At 47.9% G+C, this 24,684-nt stretch overlaps 1 protein-coding gene and 1 pseudogene across 5 annotated transcripts in view; both read right to left on the bottom strand.

Moving 5' to 3' along the window:
* Positions 1-4,349: 4,349 nt before the first annotated feature.
* On the bottom strand, positions 4,350-16,254 carry LOC123849261 (single-stranded DNA-binding protein, mitochondrial-like; annotated as a pseudogene).
* GAPVD1 (GTPase activating protein and VPS9 domains 1) overlaps positions 13,523-24,684 on the bottom strand; it is an 81,350-nt gene continuing 70,188 nt past the window's right edge. For 4 of the 5 annotated variants that reach the window (XM_064578917.1, XM_064578919.1, XM_064578918.1 and 1 more), the window contains 5 exons: positions 24,234-24,421; positions 23,410-23,623; positions 21,412-21,484; positions 20,120-20,317; positions 13,523-18,594 (listed from right to left, as the gene is read on the bottom strand). In XM_064578917.1, coding sequence (XP_064434987.1) covers positions 18,454-18,594; positions 20,120-20,317; positions 21,412-21,484; positions 23,410-23,623; positions 24,234-24,421 — 814 coding nt within the window. In that variant the 3' untranslated portion in view covers positions 13,523-18,453. Of the gene's footprint in view, positions 18,595-20,119; positions 20,318-21,411; positions 21,485-23,409; positions 23,624-24,233; positions 24,422-24,684 lie in introns of those variants that run through there. The other variant, XM_064578921.1, reaches the window with a different exon arrangement.

Here is a 24,684-nt window from a genome sequence, read left to right as displayed (position 1 = left end):
AGCATGGTGGGCAATGGCAGACGCCGCCCAGGAGGGTCTGATAAACCAGCCCAGCAGCTCCTGGCAAAGCAGCCCCCTCCCCACCCAGCTCTGCCCTTGCCGGGGGCCTGGCGCGGTGGGCCCCTCACAACCACCTGCAAGGTAGGGATAAACTATTCCCATTTTACAGAGGAGGAAACTGAGACTCAGAGGAGGGAATTCACCTGCCCACAGGGTCACAGCTGGCAAGTGACAGACAAGATTCAACACCTGGCAACCCGGCCCCCGAGCCTGGCCTCCCAACAACCCTCCCTCACACTCAGCTGCAGAAATGGACTACAGGGCCCAGTCCCCCTCCTGTGGGGTTGAGGACGTGGACTGATGAGCAAGCAGGAAGGGAAGAGGAGGCCCAGTGACCGGGCCCTGGACACCAGCCCCAGGCAGGACTCGGCTGCCTGCTGGATCAGGACCGGAACGGCCTCCCTAGCCCTGATGCGCCAGCCTCCCCTCCGAAGCTCAGTCTTGCCATTGTGCAGTAGAGACAGGAATTGCCAACTGTTCCGGCCGCTGAGAGGTTCCAACTCGATCCAGCGGGACAGCCCTGTGTGTCCCTGAGGGCGGGGCCTGCACCTGGGTTGTCCCCTTTGGGGCCCAGTGGAGCCTGGCAAACTGAAGGTACTTAGTGAGAGCCCAACAGTAGAATTGTGGCTTCTATAAAGGTAGATAATGAACAAAATCACAACTTTTCTAAGCTAAGGTCATACAGCCATTAACTAAACTCCAAGGAGAGACAAGACATGATGGCACAGACTTCAGACACCGTACAGGCTGTGAGGAACTCAGCTAAAAGGGGGCACCTGGGGGGCTCAGTCAGTTAAGTGTCCGACTCTTGGTTTCAGCTCAGGTTATGGTCTCAGCGTTGTGAGATCAAGCCCCGCATCAGGCTCTGTGCTCAGCGGGGCGTCCGCTTGGGATTCTCTCTCTCTCCGTCTGCCCCTCCAACCCCCTCAAATAAATAAATCTTTTTTTTTTTTTAAAAGAATTCACTTAAAAATTTGGGTAACTTGGGCGTCTGGGTGGCTCAGTTGGTTAAGCGACTGCCTTCGGCTCAGGTCATGACCCTGGAGTCCTGGGATCGAGTCCCACATTGGGCTCCCTGCTCGGCAGGGGGTCTGCTTCTCCCTCTGCCCCTCCCCCCTCTCATGTGCTCTCTCTCATTCTCTCTCTCAAATTAATAAATAAATAAAATCTTTAAAAAAAAATTTGGGTAACTTGCTAAAGGTGAAGTGTGAGCTAGTGTGAGGTATAGAATCCCCAGGAGCCACAGACACAGGGGAATTCCTACCCACTCACAGGCTCACCTCCAACCCTTCACCTGATGCTCACAAGAAAGACTGGGGGCGGGTCAAGAGGCCTCCTAGATCACCAGTCACCATGGAAAAGACACAAAGCCTTTTCCACTCTCTTCCCTATGGAACAAGAGCCTTAAGTAGCTGAGAACAGAGCAGGAAAACCCCCCAGACCTATTACAGTTGGGGGAATCAAACACAAAAACCCTCCAACTCTGAGGGAGGAGTAGAAATACATCCTGGGAGGGGCGCCTGGCTTAGTCAGTGAAGCATGTGACTCTTGAGGTCATGAGTTCCAGCCCCATGCTGGGTGTAGAGATTACTTAAAATAATAATAATAAAAATAAATAGAAGAAATAAATACATTCTCGGGGCGCTTGGGTGGCTCAGTCATTAAGCGTCTGCCTTCGGCTCAGGTCATGATCCCAGGGTCCTGGGATCGAGCCCCGCATCGGGCTCCCTGCTCTGCGGAGAGCCTGCTTCTCCCTCTCCCACTCCCCCTGCTTGTGTTCCCTCTCTCGCTATGTCTCTCTCTGTCAAATAAATAAAATCTTTAAAAAAAAAAAAGAAAGAAATACATTCTCAGCATAGAACATTAGAAAGTGAAATGATAGCCTGCAGAATGGGAGAAGACATATGCAAGTCACATATCTGATAAGGGATTAATATCAAGAATGTACATTTACGTGTGTGTGTGTGTGTGTATAAAACCGACCTCAACAACAAAAAAACCAAACACCCAATTCAAAAATGGGCAAAGGACTTGAAAAGACAATTCTCCCAAGAAGATATACACACGGCTGATAAGCACGTGAAGAGATGCTCAACATTATTAATCATTAGGGAAATGCAAATCAAAATTACAATGAGAGGGGCGCCTGGATGGCTCAGTCAGTTAAGCATCTGCCTTCGGCTCAGGTCATGATCCCAACATCCTGGGATCGAGTCCTGCATCGGGCTCCCTGCTCTTGGGGAGCCTGCTTCTCCCTCTCCCGCTCCCCCTGCTTGTGTTCCCTCTCTCGCTGTGTCTCTCTCTGTCAAATAAATAAATAAATAAATAAATAATCTTTTAAAAAATAAAATAAAATAAAATAAACAAAATAGCCCAGAAAATAACAAGTGTTGTTCAGGAAGCGGAGAAACTGGGACACCTGTGCATGGCTGGTGGAAATGTAAAATGGCGCAGCCACTGTGGAGGAGGTATAGTGGTTCCTCAAATAATTAAACGTAGAATTGCCATATGATCCCACAATTCCACTTTGGGGTATGCTCAACAGAACGGAAAGCAGGGACTTGAAGACGTGTTCGTACGTACTCACGCAGCATCATTCACAACAGCTAAAAGGCGGGGTCGAACGGGTCCCGGGAAGGCTTTCCAGGTCTGCCAATCTGTGGATCTTCAACTGCCTTGGAAAATGGGACCCTGAGGACCATCTGATGTGGTCCAGCCTTGGCCACGTCATAACAGTGTGGCCCGGACGTCAATATCTGAGAACCCACTCACAAATCCCGCCGACTGCACTAATATTTGCCTAATGTTACTGATAATATATTAATTACATGGACATATTTCAGAAGGTGTTATGGGTTGAATTGTGTCCCCCCAAAAGACATGTTGAAGTCCTAACCCCCAGTACCTGGGGATGTGGCCTCACTTGGGGAGAGTCCTTGCCGATGTAACCGGGTTAAGGTGAGGTCATTGGTGTGGTCCCTAATCCAATATGACCGCTGTCCTCATAAGAAGCGGGGGAGTCTCACTCGGGAAGATGGAAGATGGCCACGTGACGACAAGTGGCAGGGAGTGGAGCCACAAGCCAAGAAACCCAGGACTGTCACCACCTGCAGAGGCTGAGGCGGGAAGGGCTCTACAGGAGTCTCAGAGGGAGCACGGCCTTGCTGACCCCTTGATTTCAGACCTCTGGCCTCCAGAACTGTGAGAAAATTAATTTCTGTTGTTTGTGGTATTTTCTGACGGCAGCCCTGGGAAACACAGCAGGCCACGGGAAAATTAGCACCAGTCTGCCATTAAACCTCAGATAACAGGAAAGACCGTGTTGTTGTGCGTGTGTCTACAACGTGTGAGCCCCCCCAGCCCCTGCAGCCGTGCTGCCCTTCCTGCCCTCCCTGACCTCCTGGCCTGGCCAGGCCTCCCGACGCCTCCGGGCCCACCAACATGCCACTTCTCCGGCCACAGACCATCCACCCCGGCAGCCACCATCCCGCTAGCTACTTCCAAATCTCTGCAACATCTTTGGAAATGCTCTTTCTGCCTCAAGGGAGGGCTTCTGTGGGGGTGGGAGTCGGCGATCCAAGCACAAGGGCAGGATAAGGGCCAAGAAGAGCCCATGTCTTCGAAAGTCCAAGCAACCCCACTCAGGGGAGTTTCCTGGGGATGTGCAGCTGGGAGCCAGCCTCACCAGGACAGTCTCAGGGGACTTCCCTCCCCAACAGATGTGGGAGCTGACCTGAAGCAGATGAGCACACTCGGGACACAGGAGGGAGGCGGGGGCAGGGGGGCTGTGGAGATGCCCCAGTGGGAGAAGCCCTCCTAGACAGTCCTGCGCAGGCTCTGCCTGGGAGAGACCCCTTCTCCCGCTGTCTCTAACCCTCCCTTCCTGCCCCCCAATGTCTTCTGGCTCAGTGCCTCTCACTCTTTGTCAAATGAGTTCACCAATCTGGAAGGCAGGTTCACGGAGAGCTTCAGAGCTAGGAAAGGTCTAGAAGAGGGTCCGGGCCAGTGGGAAAACAGCATGAAGTCAAGAGGCTAGGCTCTCTTGAACCTGGAGTTCAGATACGTGTCTTATGTGCACATGTGTGAGTGGTTATGTGTGTGTGAGAATACGTGCCCATGCATCCATACACATGCACATATGTGCACGTGGACACGTGTGTGTGCATGCATGCGTGTGTGTGTGTGTGTGTGTGTGTGTGTGTGTTTGGGACAGGAGCCGAGGAGCTCCATAAGCCAACTAGGTCCACCTCAGATAGCTTTCCTCCCCCAAACTTTTTGCCCAGGAAATGTAATTAATTTAAACACTATCCCACCTCCTTTCTCTCCCCCAGTCACTATTGATCACAACAACCCCGGCCTCTGGTCCTCTGTTTGGAAAGTCTTTTTCAGCCTGGTGCTCTCCAGCTCATGACCAACTTCCAGGTAGAGTAAAGGATTAAATGGAAGGCACAATAAGAAGTGAAACAATTAGAATTTCTGCCTCATTATCATGGTAATCTTATCAGTCGGATAATGAGGTATTAATGGAGATTTAATGTGCATCTCATAACAGAATCCCTTGGAGAAAACACACAGGGAAATTGCTGTAAATCCACTTAATGATGGAGAAGTCCCAAAACACCATATTCCAAAGGATGAAAAATGCAGGATGCAAATGAGAAAGAATCAAGGTCAATAACACCACGGGGACGGGCCTAATGGCAGATTTGGAGATATATGTAATAAAAATTGCATGTTGCTTTTAAACCTCACCCTCTGTTTTCAAATGTGCATCCCTAGTAATGAAACACAGAAGTGCAGCCAGAATGATTTGTATGTTTTAGAAACCATAGGGGGGATGGAAAAATGTCTCACAACCCATCAGGCCCCCCGAGGGGAGCCATGGGAAATGGGGTGTTTTACCGAGAGGCTTCCAAGGGAAGGGGGGGCAGAGGAAGAGCCCTTTGGTTGGCAGAGGGGGAAGCAGCCTATGTGAGTTCAAGGTCATTTGGGAAACATGCGCGCATTTACTCTCGCTCCTTCATTCCGCCGTTTGTCGGCTGACCACAGGCAACTCAGAAAGATGAAGGCCACAGTCGGGTACAAGCCAAAAATAAGAACCCTCATTCAGAAAGCACCTACTCTGTGTCACGCATGGCGTTACTGAAATGCCATCCACGGACGATCTCGTTTAATTCCAACAGCAACCCTGGGACATGGAAACTATTAATATCCCCATTCCTCAGGTGAGAAACTGAGGCTCAGAGAAATGAAGTGAGTGTCTCAAGCTGCATCGTGGCCTGAACATCACCACTACTGTATTAGGTTGAACCATACGAAACTGCCCATGTTTGACTGGGATCCACAAAGAGGGTGATCTCATTCGGTTCAAGCTAATCTTTTACTCTGTGGCTAGGGACCCTTTCTAAGATACGGAAGCCTCTGAACAAGGCAGACAGAGGGACAGAAACAGTGCACTGAGCCGAGTTGCAGAATCCGAGGGTCTGTGGCCTCACAGAGGACCAGGGACAAGAACCTGCCACAGCCCCTGGACTCCTATTTCCCACATCCGCTCTGGGGATTCAGCGAGTGGGTGCTGAGTACATGGAAAGGAAGCCCCAAAACACTCATCCCGTAAGTTAAAAGCACTTCGTGAATTGGAAAATGCTAAGCAAACGTTGGCTGTTTGGTTCTTATAATTTATTGGTGATAATAAATAACCTTAGGGCTTCCCAGACATTTGGATAATGGACTGAAGATAAAGCTAGCTCTATTTTTCACTTATTTTAGGCCACGTAGATAAGGAGAGTTTTGTGGGGCTCTGAGCACAGAGTGACTAACTGTCCGGGTTTGCCTGGAACTGTCTCGGTTTGAGTCCTGAAAATCCCACATCCCGGGAAACCCCTCGGTCCTGGGCAAATTGAGACAGTTGGTGGTCACTGTGCCCCAGAAGGACAGCTGGACTCCCGGGGTCATGGTTGGGAGGCGTCAGGCCCGTTCCATCCAGCACTGGGCGGGCAAGCAGCCCGGTGTACTGAGGCAGAATGGGAGGGCAGAGAAGGCCCTTCCCACAGAGCTACGGTCTGAGCTCTGGAACAGCCCCTGAACATCCGTCACCTCCTTATTCCTCAGGAACCCTGACAGCCAGAGGGTCATGAACCCACTTCACAGATGAGGAAACTGAGACGCGGGCTGGTGCAGGGACTTGCCCAAAGTCCCAAGTAGCCCGTGAGCGTCCAAAGGGCAGAAGAAGAACAAGACCCGGCTGGAGGGTGGAAAAGGGCCCCAGAGAAGAGGTAAGTCGCAACCAGGGAGAAGGCGGGTATTAGGCAACATTTCTGGAGTCTTACAGCTGTGTTCCGTTTAATCACAGACGGCAAATTGAATGATGTTAAGACAGTGTTGCCTCTTTGAATTTCCCCCAGGTCCTTTTTAATGAATAAATAGGCATGATTTGTAATTAGCTTATCCATTGTGCGAATCTTCTAGAGCACCTGAAGTGAGTTAAACATGCCCCCTGCAATCTCGTCAACAATATTAATTCGCTCCGCGAACCTTTCCTCCTGGTCCACCATGCGTGCGACCGAATGATCACATATTCCTCTGCGGTGGACATATTGAGAAAAATTGGGATTTTTCGGCCTGGAAAATGAAGACACAGTGTCCTCATCAGTCCTGCCTCCCAGTGTGGGATTTGGAAGCGACAAGTTTGGTTTGTTTTCATCAGCAAACACTAGATAACCCGCAAAACACTCTCCCACCTTTAAAATTCCCACAGCCACTGGCTCGAAAAGCTTCTGGTCATTAACACCGCCTCACCGAGGGGCCCGAGGCAGGGGCCAGCGGTTGTCACCAACCCGGGCTGCCTTTCTTTGGAGCGAGCTGTCATCTGTTTGCGGGGGCTGCCCCGGTCCCCGCCCGCCGCCGCTGTTTGAGTCCACTAACTCCTGCCAAGCTAACGGGCGGCCTGTATCATTTATCCTGTAATTGGGGCTGCTTGTCACGAGTTTTGCCTGATTTCCGTGCTAACCACGTGGCCGCTGCTGAAATTCCAAATCCTAACATTTCCCGGCTCAGAGCTGGTGGGAGGGCCCCTCGGCCCAGGTAGCGTTCTTGATTGCCTCCACATTTTCCAGCAAAGGGGTTTCCATTCATCTTCATCATGGGCTCAATCTGTGCTCAGAGAGGAGGCGGCCGCCCTGGTGGGTCCTCTCCACCCAGTCACCTGGAGGCTCTCTCTCATCTGTTCCTCTGCGTTCACGGCCGCATTTATATTCCGCCTGCCCTGCTGCTTTCTCAGGGGTCCGCGAGGGGTCCCCAGCAACCAGGCCCTCTCCCCCGACCCCAGGCCCTGCATGGGAATCCAGGTGCCAGCCTGTTACAACAAAGGAGGAGGCGAAGGTCACCCCTTCTTCTGAACAAGGAGAATGGGGAGGTGGAGACGCTCCCTCTGTCCTTGCCGTGGCCTTGACACTGGGGAGTGGACCTAGCTGTGTGTGGGGAAGCGGGGAGGTCGGCTTTCCGTGCTCCAGAGAATCCTATTCAGCCCGATCTGCTGGTGTGCGCTGGGTGCCAGGCTTCATGCTGGGTACTAGGGAGGCCACCTGTGTCCAGCCCTGCCCTGGAGAGGATCACAGGCACAGGAGAAGTGCACAGCAGGATTAGGATAATAAAGAACTATCATGGGTACCATCCTCTACAGTTGGCAAAACTCCTTCTGCTTCCACCCCCTGGGAGGGGCCCCCACCCCCAATCCTGCTGGGCTGATATTTTGCAGAGGGGCAGACAGGACCCCTCAGTAGCTAAAAACAAGGACTTGGGAATCCTCTAGGCCTGGATCAGATCCTAGTTCAGCCATTTATTTTCTACGTGGCTTTATACAAACCACCTCACCACTCCGAGCCTCAGCTTCCTCATCTGTAAAATGGGGCTCATTATACTACCCAGCTTCTGTGAAATAACGTGTATAAAGCACTCAGCTCTGTGCCTGGCACATGAAAATGGTCCTAGAACTCGAGGCATTATTGTGACTAATAATATGCACACCCTTGGTGGCACCTTCGTGAAGGATGGGGCCTGAGGGTCCCCACAGTTTGAGAACTAGACTGTCCAGCGAGGTCATCTAGCCCAGGAGCCTGTCAGAGCTGGGCTCAAGTCCTGACCTGGTTCCTCACTGGCTATGTGACTCAGGGCTGCTGGCTCATCTATGAAATGGGGATGACCTTGCCATTAGGTTGCTATAGAAACACTTCCTAGGGGCGCCTGGCTGGCTCACTTGGTGGAGCATGCGACTCTTGATCTCGGGGCTGTGAGTTTGAGCCCCACGCCAGGTGTACAGACTACTTTTAAAAAAAGGAAAAAAGGGGCGCCTGGGTGGCTCAGTTGGTTAAGCGACTGCCTTCGGCTCAGGTCATGATCCCAGGGTCCTGGGATCGAGTCCCACATCGGGCTCCCGGCTCAGCGGGGAGCCTGCTTCTCCCTCTGACCCTCTCCTCTCTCATGCTGTTTCTCTCTCGCTCGCTCTCTAATAAATAAATAAATAAAATCTTAAAAAAAAAAAAGAGCATTAAAAAAAATAAATAAAAAAAGGAAAAAAAAAACTTTGTATATTGAGAAAAATGGTTATTGTTTGCTATAACATAGGGTGGGCAAGGAGGAACGTGGTGTACGTGTGTGTCGAGTGGGAGGGGGCATGCATGAGTCCCGGCGTCTGTCTAGAGCTGTCCCAGTAAAGAGTTGGGGCACTGGTTGGTGTTTCCCGTGTCCAGGAACCTACCCACTCTCCTGGCCATCCTGACCCCTCCTCCAGAAGGGCCTGACCGGGCCTTCACCAGGAAGCCTTTTCAGCCAATGGTGTGTACCTGTCCTTGGCCACAAGATGTCACCCAAGGAACAGCAAAGCAGGGGCCTGGGAGGAAACCGGCCAGCCCAACAGCAACCCAGGAAACCGCAAGTCCCAGCCCTTCTCACATGGCCCCTGCCCCGGGGAAGCCTCAGAAGAGCCAGCAAAGACGGGCATGCTGCGGTGAGTTCAAATCCCAGACTTCCTGCAGGCTGGGACACTGTTGTCCCAGAGAACACTGGTTTGTAGCTCCCACCCCAAATTAATAAATAGGTATGATAATCCCCACTACACAGAGTAGGATTAAAGAGTGCCTGGGGAGCAAGGGTCAGGAGAGGGTGGTGCAAACGGACAACCGAACTTGGGTGTGAGTGGGCTGCCACTGGGCCTGGCGCTCAGCAGGGTACCTGACATCCTCCATCCCCATCCTGTGCTTGGTAAGGTGTGGGGGGCACACACCTGAGAGGCAACACTGTGGCATATCCTCTGCCCCTCAGGGCATCCCCAGGCTCCCTCTTCCTGGTGACTCCATCTCCCTGGTGGTTCAGCTCCACGTGGCCCAGCAGGGCCCATACCAATTCTTTGCGTGGCAGCCACCTGGCACCTGGATCTGGAATAGGGAAGAAGTGGGAGGAAGGGCATGACCCCCGCCCTGGCGCCCCTGGGGCAGCCCCAAGTGAACCACCCCAGTGGTGGACAGGCTGCAGCCTGGAACCCGGGGACCCCGTGCCCAGCCAGGGGTGCGCAGCTGGAGACATTGAGGGCCAGCCAGATGCCCTGGTGTCTCCAGACCTGAGGACCAGCTGCAGCTGGAGAACCCAGGGATCCTGGATCCCCGGCCTGAGCCCGCAGGGCCCGCAGACCTTGACCCTGGCCCGGAGGCTGAGCATACAGTCTAAGTTCCTTGCAGACGGGACTTGGTATGACCGTGCCCACACTTTGCTGTGTACAAGGCTCCTTATCAGTTCCTCCACCAGCTGGGGCTACAGAGGTGGAGGCCAAGGGCTTTGGGGCAAGGTGCCTTCCCAGAGGATGTGAAGGTAGGGGAGGGAGAGCCCCTGTCCTACAGGGGCTGAATTTGGGAAGAAAAAATAGTGAAATCTCCCTGCCAAGGAGCTACTATGGTCTGTCCTCTCTTCCACCCCCATCTGCAGACATTTGGGGACACCTGCCATTTGGGGTGGGACAGTCCCTGGAGAGCATGGGTTCCGGGGCGATCAGTGCTTTGCAGAGAAGTGTACAGGGGATGAGGCCTCACTGGGGACAGAGGGAAGGATGGGGGCTCCTGGGGGGGGTCTGCCGTCCTCCCTTTGAAGCTGGATTGGTAGGGAGAGGCGTTGAAACCGGAGGGCTCAGTAAGGGCAGACAGAGGCTTACAGGCAGGCGAAGGATGACAGTTGGGGGCAGAGGTAAGCGTTTTGAGGCCCCGGTGGGAGCTGGAGAAGGACAGAAGCATAAGGCTGAAAAGTAGGTCGGAACCAAAATAGAAGAAAGAAGATTTTAGGCAGAAGAGGAATCTGATCAGACTTGATCAATTCTAAGGGTACCTAGGAGAAAGGGCGAGAGGGAGGCGGTTGTGAGAACAGAGCTGGGGAAAAGCGGCCGTGGGGGTGGAGGCACACTCCGGAGAAGCCGCTCAGGAGGTCTGGGCGATACAGAGATGGGGGCAGCGAAGAAGAACCCCAGAGGCAGGACCGCAGGGCACGAACCGACTCAAGTATCCAAATCCGGAAGGTTTTAAGCTGCAGAAACTGTTCCACTATGGTTAGTATTCACGATCACAGCACAACAGATGTAGGTTCACAATGGAGCCTTTCAGTTAAAACTGGGTTCCCTTCGAGTGGTTTCTGTGCTCCTCGGCTGACCGTGCCTGGAATGCCTAGGGGCCTAGCCAGGGCTGGCCCCTTTCCGTGACCTCCACAGTGTCCTGCGCTTTAGCTCCAGCCCTCAGTTAGATGACAGCACAGGAGAACTATTTCAAGATTTTATATATATAATCGTAATATACATGTGACCAAACCAGAGACTGGAAGAGTCATTGAGGTAATAGAGCCCAATTCAGGAAGGGGTCACCTGCCTCAGGTCTGGTTAGAGGCAAAGCTAAGATGGGAACCATCTTCAGGCTCCCGCACCAGGTACTACGACCAGACACCACTCCACACCGTGGCTTTTAGGGAGGTGGCAGGAGTCTTCCAGGGAGGGGGAAAAAACCCTCTTGGGGCTGGTGGGTGTGGTCCAGCCTTGCGGTGGGGGAGGTGCTGGAAGGAGGCCCTTATCGCCTTCCCTTTGTGTCGTCTGGCCCGTTCCTACCCACTTGCCTCCTTCCCCTTCCTCAGACTCACTCCCCACTAGCTCCCCCAGCGCGGCCCCTGTCACTAGCGTGACCACAAAAGAGGGAACACGGGGTTGTTGGTGATCAAGAAGTGAGGTGAGCAGGAGGGAGGAAAATAAATCCAGGACTTGGAATCCACAAAGTGATGGAGGGGAACCAAAATAGGGGATGAGGGAAGCAAAGGTTCTCTCGCTGTCAGCAGGGCCAGGCCCAGGCTGCTTTTTGGAAGAAGCTAAGTCAGAAGCCAGGGGCTGCTGGAACCAATGCTGTCATCTCACACGGGGACACCAGTTCCGAAGGGAAAACAAAACACAACAGAAATGGAAGAGACACGTTGAAAGCGAAGAAAACAGGAGGATTAGATAAATATCTTTTCATAGCAAAACTTGAACACTGAGATCCTCTGGGGATGTTTAGCCATTTGAGGTTTGGGGAAGAGAGTTTTTACATAACCACACGGGTTATAAAGAAAACACTTGGGCTTAAGCAAATAAAAAGAGCCATCCTTAGAGGATAAATTGGACTGGCTGTCTGGCAAAAGTTCTCCTTTAAAAGAGCCTGCCTTCCTCACACCTGTTACCCTTGCAGGACTTGGAGCCAAGCCTTCAGGAATTGAACACCTTTTGCAGTGGATCCCAAATTTTAGCGAGCATCAGAGTCAGATGGGGAGCTTGCTAGGAATGCAGATTGCTGGGCCCTCCCCCAGAAATTCTGATTCAGGGGCTATGGGGTGCAATCACAAGCTTACGGACATCCCCAGGTGGGTGGTGCAGATGGGCCACTGGTTCATGCTTTGTGAAATGCTCTCTGGGCGCTTCTCAAACTTCCCTGTCACCTGGAAGACTTACTTTTGTTTTTATAGAAGATACTTTTAATTATTAAAAATTATAAAGACTGTATATGATTTGGAAATAAGACTACCACATGACGGCCAAATAAGAATCGTCCGGGGGGGGTGCCTGGGTGGCTCAGTCGGTTAAGCGGCTGCCTTCGGCTCAGGTCATGATCCCAGGGTCCTGGGATCGAGCCCCGCATCAGGCTCCCTGCTCAGCGGAGAGCCTGCTTCTCCCTTTCCCTCTGCCTGCCGCTCTGCCTATTTGTGCTCTCTGTCAAATAATAAATTAAAAAAAAAAAAAAAAAGAATCGTCCAGGGGCGCCTGGGTAGCTCAGTAATTAACCATCTGCCTTCAGCTCAGGTCATGATCCCAGGGTCCTGGGATCAAGCCCCACACTGGGCTCCTGGCTCAGCGAGGAGCCTGCTTCTCCCTCTCCCTCTGCCTCTCTCCCTGCTCATGCTCTCTCTATCTCTGTGTCTCAAATGAATAAATAAAATCTTTAAAAAAAAAAAAAAAGAATCGTCCATCCCATGCCTTTGGTCACTCAGAAATAAAATGTTACCAGCTAGGACTGTGGTTGCTGGTCACCTTCCATTGTTTATATCTGTGAGTTCACCATAGTCTGCTTCCCCTTCCCTATAAATTCCAGACCCTTCTTCATATGCCCACAGGCCCCATCTCTGAGACCTGCCTGGAATAACGATATACTGTGCCATGTCGTCTTTTGACTGACATCACCCCCTTGCATGCTTCACTATTCCCTCATTGCCACATCTCCTCTGTTGCTGGAGAAAATGCTGTGACTGGGTGTTTTTCTTCCACCTATCTCATGATGGGGTCCTGACCACTTGCCCTGGTAAAGGCACATGATTCAGAGATCTTCCGAGAACCAAGCTGCCAACTTTTTCAGACTCATGTCTGAAACACTGATCAAGTACCTGTAATACAGGTCTTTGAAAGGTGGCTTCTACGTTTCCTTTTTTAAAATTTAATCTTTGGTCTTCTCCTGACTCTCAAGCCCAGATAGCCTAGAGCCAGGATGTAAAGGATGTAAAGATGCCTGGTTCCATCCTCAATAAATTCGTATTTACAAACAAGAGTACCAGGTGATTCTCAAGAGGGAAGTTTGGAAAACAATGGTTTACAGAACTCCCTAGGGCACAATTTTGGGTCCCACTCCTGGAGATTATAATTCATTTGGTCAGAGTCAGGACAGATCCCGACTGAATTCCCCAGGAATGACTAAGAAACATCAGCGGCTACATATATGAATCAACAGCCCTGGTTACAAAACTTCTGTCAATTAAGAGGGGTAAGGAAAGCTGAGGTGAAAATGTCCTCTTTTAAAAAATCACATCAAAAGGGGTGCCTGGCTGGCTCAGTCGGTGGAGCATGCAACTCTTGATCCCAGAGTCGTGAGGTCAAGCCCGTCCGGCATAGAGATGACTTTAAAAAAAATCACATCAGATACTCTTTTCACAGGAACATAAAATTTAATGGTTTCGGCCAGCAATATGCTGAATTCCTAGTTAACAGAAATAAGTCTACTGTGGTTTTCATGTTCAGCATCTACAACAGGTTCAATGACTTGGAACTGAGAGCTATTCCCACATGTGGAAGATGTTTTCAGGATCCCCACAGCCAGAGATTTTTCTGGTCTCTTTGGTCAATTTTTTTTTTTTTTTGAAGTCTATGTACTGCATTTTGGTACCCCAAGAAGATGGAAAAGGATTCTTCTGGAATGAAATGACTGAAGCAAAAGCTCTTTAATGAATCCTTACATCTCTAGGCAGAGGACACATTTATAGCCAAGAAGCGCTTCTGAGAAATGATCTCACTTCTCAGGATCGTGACACATCTTACAGGCAGCACTACAGGGAAGCCTAGCTCAACAGTGACACAGCTCAGCATCCTTCGGCAAAGGCTACGGAGCCACTTACTGGGAGACCGGGGTTGAGTGGGTAAAATATAACAGGAGTCCAAGCACATAGGTAATGCCAAGTTGGCAAGAAAAGTTGAATTCTATTTTCAGTTTTAGGCAAGTGATAGCATTGATTTTAATATTGAACAGACTGAATGAAAATGGAGCCCTAATCAAATTTTTAATGTCTCCTTCTAAATGAAGTGCAATCAATATAGGGAAAGCACCCTTCCACCAGTGAGGGAAGCCTGCAGAGTGAGCTTGTGACAAGGACTCCTTGTCTGATAGCACCTCCCCTCAGCTGAAAAGATTAATAAAGGCTTCAGTGAATACCGTGATGGGGACTTCTGTTCGCAGAACTAAGGCTGATGAGTAGCTACCAAATACAAGGGTCAGAAACAAACTGTGAAACCAGTCAATGTTCACCATCGCCTTAGCAACCACGAGTTCATGCTCATTCCTTCCTGGACCACACTTAACAAATATCCTTAGACGTTCAGGAGAAAAAGACAAGTGTGAATTCATGCAGAAATTAGTAATATTTGAAGTCAAAGAAACTTTCAGAACTGCTTCTGCGTATAAAATAGATGATGGAAACATAAAATCCAGTGAATTCAACTGCTCTCCCTTTTTAATCAGCTTTACAGAACGATACCATACATCAGTCATCACATTAGAAGACAGGAGGAGCTTCCTGTACATATACAAGATTGTGCAAGCTCATTAGCTGAGGCTTATAGAAGGTTTAATCAGTTTCAAGAGGAGAGGCAGTACAACGCTTTTTAATACAGGTGAAGCACAAGAATACGGTAAACAAGACAGAGTATCAGCTCAGCAGAGGTGAATTCTTACGGCGTGTGGCTGCTGCCCATACTATCTGCCACGAACCCGGTAGAGAGGACTTCCTCCCTCTTGAACTTAACCTTTGCTGAGTGCAGGCCTGTGGGACACACCAGCTCCACGGTGACTCCACACCAACCATGACACTAAGCAAACTATGTTTTCCTTTCTCCGAGTGTTCTCAGGAGGAATAAAGCGATTCCTGGTCATCCCACTTCTTGGGTAACCTACATTCTAAAATACATTAAGTATTAATCTGGCAAAGTTCTCAAGCATTTTGGCATTCAAAATATCTCAAATGTCTCATCACTGTTAACCTACTAAAAATTCTTTGAGCTTCAACAAGATTGTTTCTGATCCCCCTGCCCCAATGATGGCAATTGCATACAGAGTAAATCCACTAGACTTAAAAGAACTAAAAAGACAGCAAATACAGACTTTTCCTTAAACAAATAAAGCAGGAATGGAGAGGCAGGAAGAGAAAGTCTAAGACACACATGGAGGAAGCTAACCCCACTATATTTCTATCACTTCTACGTAATCCACTAATAATTTTGAGCAAGTGTGGTCCAACTTCCCCTTTCCACACCCAATCACATCAGAGAGAGGAATCTTTAAATTTAGTCTCCCCCATTTTAATTATGTAGTTGACCTTTACTTGGCCCAAACTGGAATCCCCATGGCAGGCAACGCGACAGAGGTGCTGGATGGGCACGCGCAGTCGGCTACACGGTCTCAGCACAGCCTGGCCACTGTCTGGGCCCGGTTTCTGTTCTCTTGCTCATGCACCTCAGCAACACGTATACTGAAAGTCCGTGTTAAACAAAGGCTTCCAGGACACAACAGGAAAAGAAAAACCATGCAACACGTCTATTCTCAATCCCTCACAAAGCCTAATTCTCTTACTACAGCGATTTAATATCTGCATTTAAAAAAGGCTTTCATCAGCAGGTTTTTAAAAGAAAAATCAGAAGAAAGCAATTACTGTGGCTGAGATGTGAACTAAAGTGGAGAAAGCAAACAAAACGTTAACCAGGTTTTAAAAAAAAACAATTTCAAAAGGAAACACAATCTTCAATCTGTATTCCTATTACCTAACCATCTCCAGAAGCAGAATATTAACACAAAACACAAACTCATTTCTCATTTGAGAAGTTAACTGCGTAAGATTTCAGTGAACTGAGCCACTCTCTCTCCATTTAACATTATCGTTGCAAATTCCATGTCATAATCAATGGCTACTGAATGTCTCCTGTGGGTGATTTTACACTTTTGCACTAATCCTTCATACAAAACAGGTACTGGGAGGAAGTGTGGTAAGAACCGAGGAACAACCGTTCCTCCTTCCTGAAGGAGCGAAATCCAATCACTGGCTGTCTCACGCCCTACCACGGCCATGCGTTACCAATTCCTCAATTCGGAGATTGGCACCGTAACGAGTCATGATGCCACATGAAACCGGCAATGGGGAATGCTGGTTTGTCCATGCTCCTAACCGGGTTTCCAGCGGGAAACTTCGCTGCTCCTTAAACAGCGGGGCTGCGCTGCCGCACCTGAGACGAGACCCACGCCCCTGCCTGTCTCCGGCGTCGTCTGGTGCCAGGTCTGTGGGCTTCTACCCTCACCACTGGCTCTAGCGCTGCTCGGCCCTTACCTCCTGCCTCCAGCGCAGCCCGAAATCCCCCAACTCACCACCTTCTCCTCCCCAGGAAAGAGCCCTGTGCCACGTCCACAGCTTCGCATTTATTTCCACAGTGATAACACAGCAGAGATGGAGAACCATTTGGAGAAAAAAAATCTCTATGAAATCCTATAATAATGCATTCCAACTATTCCGAGTCTTCTACTGACTTAACATTTATTGAATCAAATGCTGAAGTAAATGGACTCCCCCTCGGGTCTTAGAAATCGTGTCAGACTGTTCTTCTCATAAAGTGTTTAGGATAGGATTGGACAATCTAATATGCAGGCAAGTTTGACAGTTACAGCCCCTGAAGCGCAGGACTCTACACAGACTGCTTGACCTAACATCCCAAAGGACATTTTGTAGTACTAGTTTAATTCTGATCTCTCCCTAAAAGGCAGAAACCACATCCCACACTCCTATGCAACTTGTCATTTTGGTATTTTAAAATAAATGAATGAGAAGAGGTGGAGGCATAAAGAAAATCCGGCCTCTTTAGGCACAATTAAACACAGAGGTCTTGGAGAGAAGACAGCCTCTGTATTCATCTGCTCAAGGTTGTTTGTCACAGTTCCCTTAAAAACGCCTAGAAATGCTGCCTGCAACAAGGGACTCAAAGTATGGGGCCGGGTGTGTTATAAAAGCAGCTCACCATGTTTAGGAAACATACAAAGTGAAACCAGTCAGTCGTGACTTAGGTACGAGACTTGTGCTTGAAGCTTTGGTGTGCCTCCTTGGCCAATTTCTCAGACACCAAAACCCACTCCTGATTACCAATATACAATCAAACCAAAATACTGAAACATAGACTTTTGTTCAGAAGAGGGAAATAAAGGCACAGAAACCTGCCAAAATAGACTTTTTTCCATAAGAATAATATGGTTGATTAAAATAGTTTATCACTAGTAAAACTTGTATCACTAGAGCAGACAATACAAATTAGTTTTTAAAAAAAATGACATTCACTGAATTCCTGGTCTGTCATTCAATGTGAATAATCATCAAAAATATATTACAATCGAAGGTTTGAAAGGAGTTCTGTTTGGGGTTTCTACACTGTGTTCAGTATTTCAGATAAGAAGAACCACAGTAACGTATCAGGTGTCTATCGTTCCTTTGTACGCAATGCATGGCGATTAAAGGGTCTACCTCCTTCCTCCTGCAGGCTCGAAGACGTCTGTGGTGAGGAATGTCTAAGTGATTGTTATACCCCTCATCAAAGGCAGCCTTGTGCATCAAACTCCACACCTAGAAAGTTCAAGAAACTGTTTTCCACTTTAATTAATATTTCTGTGTACTTGTTGCTTTGAAGCTCAGCTTAAACCTTGTCCAGGAAACCATTTCACAAGAGGGTACGTCACAACCTACTATCAGCAATATTCCTTGTTTATTAGAATCTGAAGATGTCCATATTACATCAAATATAAATATATATTATATTTACATTTCCTCCTTAGCTTTTCAATCGAGGTGAGTGTATCTATAGATAATGCCACTGATGTCACCACCGTTCTAATTCTCAGTGCAGCTGGAATTCTCCTTCCATTAGATGCCTGTAAGATTAGACAGCATCTAAAAAGAGGTGTACTGTTCTTTTTATTTTTTTAAATAAAAGGAAAGAATGGGTATCCATGAATGGAGATCTAGGAATTTTCTAGATTTTGTTCTGTTTTTTAATATTTCAAAATACCTGAAAAATGTGGTCCCTTTTTGCAGTACTAATTCTCTACTTGGGACAAGAAAATAACCAAATACGCAACAGAAAGGAAAAGAGCCCAAAGAAAAGAGAACCTGCTTGTTAGCTCATTAATCTGTTTAGTAAAGATCTGTTTTAAAATGTCTGAATGCTGTACAATATTATACAAAAACAATCTTCAGCCTTCCAAGTAGCTGGTACATTTTCTAAGAGATCTGTTTGCCCGCCTAACAGTCTGCGGCCTTGGGGGGCCTTGGTCTTGGTCACTTTCGGTCGTCGATAGTTTTAATGAACTCCACTGCTGCTGTGAACTGCATCCACCAATAGGATTCCTCCCCAGACAGACAGCTGGCATAAAAGCTACTGATATACTGGACAGTGGACAGCAAGCAGGGCGGATTTGCCTAGAGAAGCGAAAAATAAGAGAGTCAAATACTCAGATGTAGAGCTCTGCAAAAATCATCTAAGTGAACATCTTCAAATGTTTTTCTGTGGAAGAGCGACCAGTCCTTTTTGAAAATAATCCCCAAATTCTTCTCTGGAAGTGATTTATAAACCCTAGCCACTACGAGCAACAACAGTATACTGGAAAGGCAACTCGGGTTCTAGGGCCAGCTGAACTATCTAGAGCTTTCCATCCTTGTAAGTCACTGAAGCTTGCTGGTCCCTAAGGAGGCTGAACTCATCCCAGCAGACCTCCTCAACATCCCAGGATTCCAAAATATTAGATAAGGAAATAAATGCTATACGCCAAGTGAGTTAGAAGTCCGGGCAGAATCAGCTGAGAAAGAAAAAAACTAAAAAGAGAACATGCCCTCTGCTGCCAGAGGTAACACAGAACATCTCCTGCTTTTTGGCTTTCTTCATGGGGAAAGGACGGACACAGGTGTTTTAAGTGGTTGGGAGAAGCTAAGGCCTGAGCCTCAGAACACGTTCAAACGGACCCTGCACAGGAACTAGTCACACCACATGTGCGAGAGAGGAGAGTGAGGCCAGCAGCAGGAGTTACGAAGGCTGACCGCACACTGATCCTATGGGTCGCTGACTGAGCTGAGAGTTCAGACTGCAGAAATACCACAAATACGGGGGCCTGGGCGGCTCTATCAGTTGAGTGTCCAACTCTTGATTTTGGCTCAGGTCATGGTCTCAGGGTTGTGAGATCGAGCCCCATGTCAGGCTCTGTGCTCAGTGCAGAGACTGCTTGAGATCCTCTCCCTCTGCCCCTCCCTCCACCCCCCCCAAATAAATAAAATAAATCTTAAAAAAAGAGAGAGAGATGTCAGTACGTTTTAAAATAATATGGCACAGGCGCCTGGGTGGCTCAGTCGGTTAAGCGTCTGCCTTCGGCTCAGGTCATGATCCCGGGGTCCTGGGATCGAGCCCCGCGTCGGGCTCCCTGCTCCTCGGGAGGCCTGCTTCTCCCTCTCCCACTCCCCCTGCTTGTGCTCCTGCTCTCACTATCTCTGTCTCTGTCAAATAAATAAAATCTTTAAAAATAAAATAAGTAATATGGCACAATTACAAAATAAGAGGCTAAAAGAGAAGAGAGGTATTTGGGAGATTTGATAGCTCATGTGACAAGTATTATGAAGAATTCAATGTGGAAGAAGATGGGAAAAGCACAACAAAAAGAACTTGCCCTCATTCATTCCTTCATTCATTCACTCAGTAATTACAACCAAGCCCAACCAAGAACCTCAGGCACTTAACAGCTGGAAATGTTCAGCTAGCAATCTGGTCCTCCTATTCTTTCTTTTGAAAACTGTAACTTCTGGACAGAATCAAACTTCACATTAGACACTTTCTTTCTGGGTAACACAGAGCTTGAGACTGGGAAGAGCTGAGGTCTCTGGAGCATGGGAAGACCTGCACCACCCTGCTTAGAAATGCCAAATAAACTCTCTTCATTAATAATAGTGAGGGGCCCACCTTTATCAACACAAATACCAAAACAGGGACAAAGTCATCTGCTCCGGGGACGGAGTCCTCATTGGCCAGGCTCAGGAGGTTCATGATGGTGGAGCACATTCGCAAAATGCACTGCACTTTGTCCCGGGGGGTCTTGTAAGCACTTATTGTCCTGATTTCCGACTGTGCAGATGGCCATGGGGCCTCCCGAAGATAAACCTAAGTGAGACCAGAGACAGACAGACAGATCTTGAATCTAACCACAGCAACCACAGCAACCTCCGTGTCAGGAAGCAGAAGGGCAAGCTTGGTGCCTTTTCCTTTCTTCAGTAAAGCCAGGTTGCTGTTCCTTCCCCTCTCACTAAGACTGAAGCTTAATTTTTAAACTTTTAAATAATTTGCTTTACATTTTCGAATAAAGCAACCCAGATATCCATTAATGGAGAAAAGGGCATACAATAACACCCAACCTAGAATTCAAAAAGTTTCAAATACTTCTCTTTAAGTAGCTAGAATGGAACTTCTCTACATGTAGTAGCTGATTCTAAAAACACAAACAAGCTACTTCTGAAAGAAAAAAATTTAAAAATACGTACATTTGTTGCAGTAGCTCTAGAAAGAACAGATTCAAAAAGGCAAAAGATAATTTAAAAACTCATGCTAATCCTAGTATTTCATTAGTGGGGACTTTAATAAAACAACCAGAAAGCTCAAATACCAGAAATTTTCCTATCATTTTGTAAAACTGTATGACACTAAAAGGTAATTTTGACATCACATTCGGATTTCATTTCCTCCCCTGGAATAACAGTAGTCACACTCTGTGGAGTGTCACCAGCTTCCTTATTCAAACGGGACTTTTCTGCAGAAACAGGACAATAAAAACACCTATGGAGGGGGCGCCTGGGTGGCTCGGTTGGTTAAGTGACCGACTCTTGATTCCGGCTCAGGTCATGATCTCAGGGTTGTGAGACACAGCCCTGCGTCCAAAGCCTGCTTAAGATTCTCTCTCTCCCTCGGATCCCCTTCATCACAGTCTCTCTCTAAAACAGACAAACAAAACACCTCCATGGGGAGCACGGCGGCGGGAGGCGGGGTGGCTTCAGGGCCCTCAGTGCAGCCTCCTCCTCCTCATCTCCCCACTGAGGTGCTGCTCCATGCCAGGCACTTTTAATCCCAGGGCCTTCGAGAACTTTACAGTTGGAATTGCAGCTAATGCGAGTCATGCTTTATAATTCATGATGTTCTGTCTCCATGCACATGGAACACGGAGCAACTACGGGTACCGCCCATGCCATATACACTTGCATTACCTCCGGTATCTGAAGAGCTCTGTGATTTGCAGTCACTACTTTAGACAATCTCTGAATATGTTCATGAAGAACCCTGCAAACCCCCCAAAACACATATGTAAATACATATTCCAGATAAGGTACACAAAGAGTCATAATTGATTTTTTCAAAACATTTAAACTTAATTTGAGATACAGATTACAATTACAGTTGAGAGTATCTCTTAGCTATAGGTATTCTGTCTTGTCAAAAAAAGTCTCACACTTAGGATCTGCTTAGAAATGCTAAGTGAGCTGAGGGGAGACAAGGAGAGTAGGGAAGTCCTTCCTTCCTAGCGGAGGACAGCACATTCCAAGGGACAAAGGAGAGGAGCCCTAGCCCAGAAGCCACCTGGACACACTAATTAGTACAAAGCACAGAGGAAGTATAGGGATCAAAAGCCAGAAACCAAAGATCACAGAAGTTTAGATAGAGAAGGGCTCTTGAGAACACTCAAACTCTCTCTCATTTCATAGATGAAAATAATCAGGCTTAAAAAGGTGAAGGATTTGCCTAAGGTCACACAGGGATTAGTAGCAAGGGCTACACCCAACTTTCTTGGTTTCTACTGTTCTTTCCAGAACACCATGTTAACTGTCCACTCTGTAACACCTGCAGAAATGCCATGGAGGAGTGGGTAGGAATAATCTGCTTCAAAGCTACTCTTTGAGGTAAATAGTTTGAATGTCCCTAACTCCTTATCCCATTCTGGAAGCCAAAAACTGGTCTCTGGAGAGAAAAGAGGTCCCATTTGGCAAATTAAGTACAGAAGCCTGGGTAGATCTCTGAGAGTTATGAACCAGTGGGAGAGGCAGGCTGGAACAATCCTAACCCATTCACTGAACATACACGCAAGATCTTGGCATTTCCATGAAAGAATCCTTGATAAACCACTCATGAGTCACCCCGAGATCCTACCACATGGACCCTTTGACAGCCACTGGCACAGGAAGCCAGTGTTACTGCTGGGGACACGGAAGCCACCTCAGCATGCTCGGGGCAGAAACAGGGTTGGAAAGCAGTGCTCAAGAAAATGCAAAAAAGGAAACATGAAAACATGAAATCATCCCTATTCTCATTACTCAAAATATAACCCCTGTTACCACTCCAGGTATTTTTTTTTTTCAGGATTCATTTTTTTTTAGGATTATTTTTTAAAATCAGCTTTATTGAGACATAACTCACACACCATACATTTCCAGATATTTTTTGATACCCAAACGTAGAGCTTTTCATTCCTACTAAACAGATAATGAGCATATGGAAGTCAAGCACTGTGCTTGATGCTGGGGGAGAGTGGTGAATAAAAAGCACGATGTTCCTGCTCTCGTGGGGCCGATGACCCAGTGGAGGAGAGCGGCGCTCACCAGACGACCACACACAGCAGTGATCACGAAGGGGGTGATTCTGCCCCCTGAGGGGCATTTGGCAGTGCCCGGAGACATTCCGGTTCTCACAGCAGGGGGCACTACCGGCAGCTAGACTGTACAGACCAGGGATGCCACTAAACATCCCACAAGGCACACAGCAGCCTCCCACACCAAAAAACTATCGGGCCCAAAATGTCAGTAGCACCAGGCGGAGGAATGTCAAAGCACAAGGAGGGCAAGTGCTAACAAAAGGTACACAGGCCCAGGAGAGCCCTGCCAGGGACAGGACCCAGCCGGAAAGGTCAGGGAGGCAGTGCTGCAGTCAAGATCGAAGGAAGAGAAAGGAGGGGAGAACAGCTGGTTCAGAAGAGCAGCGGTGCCCTCCAAAAAGGCCACAGCAACTGAGACACCCTCCGGCCTCATTCCCACTGCCCTGAAAACAGACAGTTATCCTTCTTTCTGATCTTGGAATCAGACGGGTGAAAAACGGTAACACGCGCTGCCTTCACCGTCACCTACTAAGTCTCAGCACAGCTGGTGTGAAACAAGGGACTGGCTGATGGACCCCTACGTGGCCAACCCGGGCGCAGTAAACATGGGAGTGCTCACTGGTCACGAAGTATGTCCCCATCCTGGTTAGGGTAGAAAGCAAGCTTGAAAATCCGATTCATCACACTCCGTTCGATGGCCAGCTGAGCGTCCTGAAGCTGCTCTTCACTCGCATTCTGCCATATGACATCCTGGGCCATCGCACCATAAAGGAACTGCAGAAAATCTTCTACCTGAGCAGTTTTATCATCAGCTGCTGTGAGTTGCTGAAAGTCTCCAATGCAAAATAATAATTTTTTAAATACACTATCTGAATAATTTTAAAAAGGAAATTATAGAAATCATTTTAATAACTAGCTATGCAGACATAATTATGCACTTAAAGCCAAAAGTATCTGGGTATGGTTTATTTTAGGAGAGTATGTGGCCAAATCATTAAAATCGGGAGAAAGGTAAGAAATATGCAAAAGTTTAAGAGCAAGGGGTTTGTTATAAAAATGACATACTTTGACTAATGTATTGAATCACTATACTGTACACCTAAAACTGGTATGACACTGTACATCAATCGTAATGGAATTTTAAAAATAAATATTAAAAAATAAAAATTAAAAAAATTTTAATGATATGCTTTATTTTTAAGTATGAGAAAAATTTTGTGAACCCAAAACTTTAACCAATTTTCCCAATTTTGTATAAACTACACCTATTCGATCCATGATAAAAATGAAATTTACTGGTTCGACATCAAGGTTTAATGATTAAGAATCCATAAAACACCTACTCTTAGACATGCAACTACTCACACCAGCGGTACAAAAATTTCTGAATCTCCCCACTAACACATGGCTGAAGAGATGCTTAATCTAAAGGTCTTTAGTTACCGTGAATGAACTCCCTGATCTTCTTTTCTTTGCTCTCAAGCAGCAACCTCACACAGACAGTGGTGAAGTATCGATTGGCCACCTCTTTGTCCCGCAACACCCTCTGCAGTAGCCTCTCCAGGTGGGCCTGCGTGGTCTGCAGCCCTTGCCGACAGCGAGTGAGATAAGCAATATAGGGCGCCCTTTTCCTAAAAGGAAATAGACTTTGCAGGACATCATATACACACAGTGCACACTTTCTTGGAGACGAAGAGTCCTTATTTTTCTTTTAAAAAAATATTACCTTTGGTTTTATGAATTAACCATGTCAGGCTGCAGACAACTGTCTTGAGGACTAATCATGCTGCCAGCTCGTGTTGGTGAAGAATAACACCTACTGGGCTGACCACTTAGCTACCTAACTCACTACATGTTACTAAGTCCCTAGGCATCCTTGATCTATTTTATATTG

The sequence above is a fragment of the Mirounga angustirostris genome, unplaced genomic scaffold (assembly GCF_029215605.1).
Source record: "Mirounga angustirostris isolate CCGP_5_RB_7025 unplaced genomic scaffold, mMirAng1.0.hap1 SCAF_15, whole genome shotgun sequence".
Classification (NCBI taxonomy): Eukaryota; Metazoa; Chordata; class Mammalia; order Carnivora; family Phocidae; genus Mirounga; species Mirounga angustirostris.
Note: the sequence above shows the minus strand (reverse complement) of the source record. Positions and strands in the feature narration are given on the sequence as shown.